Raw genomic sequence first — 2,622 nt, 5'->3', positions numbered from 1 at the left:
TGTGTGTGTGTGTGTGTGTGTGTGTGTGTGTGTGTGTGTGTGTGTGTGTGGTGTGAAATATAGTGTGAAATGCTGCGTTATTGACTTTAGATCAGGTTTTTGTTGGTCAATGGCCCAACACTTTCTGCTGCTGCAAGATAGCAATATGCCAAGAATTCAGCTGAACACCTCCCTGTATCTGTTTTGTTAGTAATCACTACACACAGGCCTGACATACACCCAGAACCTAATCATGCACATATGGAGAGATGTCAGAGTGAGTGGCCTGCCAGCTGGACCAGCTTTTTCAGCTCTAAGTGGTTGGGGTACTGTGCCTTGCTCAAAAGCACCCCGCTACCAATCCACACTCCGTACTTTGGTATGTACAAGGACTTGAACCTGCGACCCTCATTTCCTGCTTGGCGGAATTTGTACACTTTTTTGGCATTTTGAGGCCTCTACTTGATAGGACAGCATGAAAGGGGAGATATTGGGGGAATGACATGAAGCAAAGGGCCGCAGGTTGGAGCCGAACCCGGGGCTGCTGCGTTGAGGAGTAAAGCGCTGTACATGGGCGCCCGCTCTACCGCTCTCTGCAATTTGTACATTTTAAGGTTCAAGTTATGTTAAGTTAAAATGTATAGAACCTTACATGGTCTCCAGTCCCTGCCAAGTGGACACATACTGGTCTGTTCTTCTGCCACCTCTTAGGAACTACAAACTGGAACCTGAAACAACACAAACACTGAGGACTCACTTGGATAGTTCAAAAAACAAAAAATACCATGAGTGATGACCACTTATAACTTATTTGGCTGTGTGAAACTCATTAGGCAAAGCTAGATGTGGCTGGCGTTAGTGATTTATGTTATGATTAATTTAACAGGAACAATGCACACTACATTTACTGCACCATAACTTACTATAAATGATCATCTTGATTGACAAACACTTTGTGATAAAAGGCGGCATTATGAAATAACATACCTCATTATTTTGTGGGAGAAATAGTGTAGATTAACACTGGAAACACATTTGAAAATAAAAATTTCAAGAAATAAAACAAATCACCTGCAATAAACTCTGGTATTGTAAAAAGAAGCAGGATTTTCTATTTTCAGTGGTTTCGAATATTTATTGAATAATTTCACAATTCCATTGTAATATTGCATTATTCTGTCGTATAATTTATTTAAATTATGTCTTATTTATTTATTTTAATATTGAACCCTTGGGTAGTCCATACTGATCTACCAAGGTGCCTCAACTGACCGCAATTCGAACACCTCACTACTTCCAATGTACCCCATCGGTTTCTTTGTCCCTACGCCACCGTAAACATACATGGCACCTTAGACATGGAACAATATAAACCCTGACATTCAATTTCTCCATCAACCTTTCCTAGCAATCCATTCATGCACCTATTTATGTGCATCCATGTCCCAGAAATGCTTGTTACTAACCTATTTCTGGGGAGTCATTCCCCGGAGTCCTTATGTTCTTTTTTCCCCAGCATGTTCCCTTGGATCAGAGAGGCTCCGAAATCAGGGTAGCAGCTATTGCCATGGTTCCGCTACACGTTCTGTGATGCCATGTTCAACTGCTACACTGCGGTGCCCTGCTACGTCCTGCTAGTCCTGCTACGTCATGCTACGTCCCTGCTACGTCTGCTGTGCCTTGTAATGCGCACAGCGTCCTGCTATGCCAGGAACTACCACAAGAACTGCTACAAACTACTAATTTTTTCTATTTTTGTATTGCCATCTTCATCTAACCCCAACGGCCGTCAGACACCGCCTACCAAGAGCCTGGGTCTGACCGAGGTTTCGCCTAAAAGAAGTTTTTCCTCGCCACTGTCGCACTGTTGCTTGCTCTGGAGGAAACTACTAGAACTGTTGGGTCCTTGTAAATTCTGGAGTGTGGTCTATCTGTAAAGTGTCTTGAGATAACTCTTGTTATGAATTGATACTATAAATAAAATTGAATTGAAATTGAATTGAATTTCCTTTGATTTGAATTATTTTTTATTAGATTCACTACATTAATATGCTTTGATTTTAAAGTAACATTGGGTAAAATTGTATATATGTGTATAAGTATTGTATATTTTTTGGTATGTGACGCCCCTAGATATACACCGCTGTCATAAATATAGACAGCTGTCCACGTGCATTTGTTGTGATGTTACTCATGATCATAAACTAGCAAGTCAACAATTTTGTTAATATGGCACATATCGAATACAAATGCACAAAATCATCTGTTGCCACCAGTGGTTGGCCGTGTATTTTACACCTGGTCCTTAAAATCCTACAGCAATTCAACCACGTTCAAATAACATGACCATCACTAGGATATTATTGTGTGGATAAAGTGATTTAACACAAAGCTCAACACCTAGAGAGTTCCAATACATTATTGCACTAGCATATAGCCTTGTGTGACGTCACCCTTCACAAGCAATCTAACGTTGGACCAGCATGGATACAGTCTATGCATTCAACATGTCATCCGAATACACCTAAAATGTCACAATACAGCCTGGTTACATAGTTAACGTGTTTTATTAAACTTAATTCTGTTTGTCTAGTCTCTATATCAGGGGTGTCAAAGTCAAATGGACGGAGGGCCAAATAAAAA

General features: G+C 40.5%; 1 protein-coding gene across 6 annotated transcripts in view; it reads right to left on the bottom strand.

Annotated features, from left to right (window-relative positions):
* abhd18 (abhydrolase domain containing 18) overlaps positions 1–2,622 on the bottom strand; it is a 25,019-nt gene that overhangs the window by 16,067 nt on the left and 6,330 nt on the right. For all 6 annotated transcript variants that reach the window (XR_004331023.1, XM_032510633.1, XM_032510631.1 and 3 more), the window contains one exon: positions 632–707. Coding sequence is in view for 5 of the 6 variants with exons in the window: in XM_032510633.1 (XP_032366524.1) it covers positions 632–707 (76 nt within the window). In the remaining variant the exon portion in view is untranslated. The remainder of the gene's footprint in view (positions 1–631; positions 708–2,622) is intronic.

The sequence above is a fragment of the Etheostoma spectabile genome, unplaced genomic scaffold (genome assembly GCF_008692095.1).
Source record: "Etheostoma spectabile isolate EspeVRDwgs_2016 unplaced genomic scaffold, UIUC_Espe_1.0 scaffold123, whole genome shotgun sequence".
NCBI lineage: Eukaryota > Metazoa > Chordata > Actinopteri > Perciformes > Percidae > Etheostoma > Etheostoma spectabile.
Note: the sequence above shows the minus strand (reverse complement) of the source record. Positions and strands in the feature narration are given on the sequence as shown.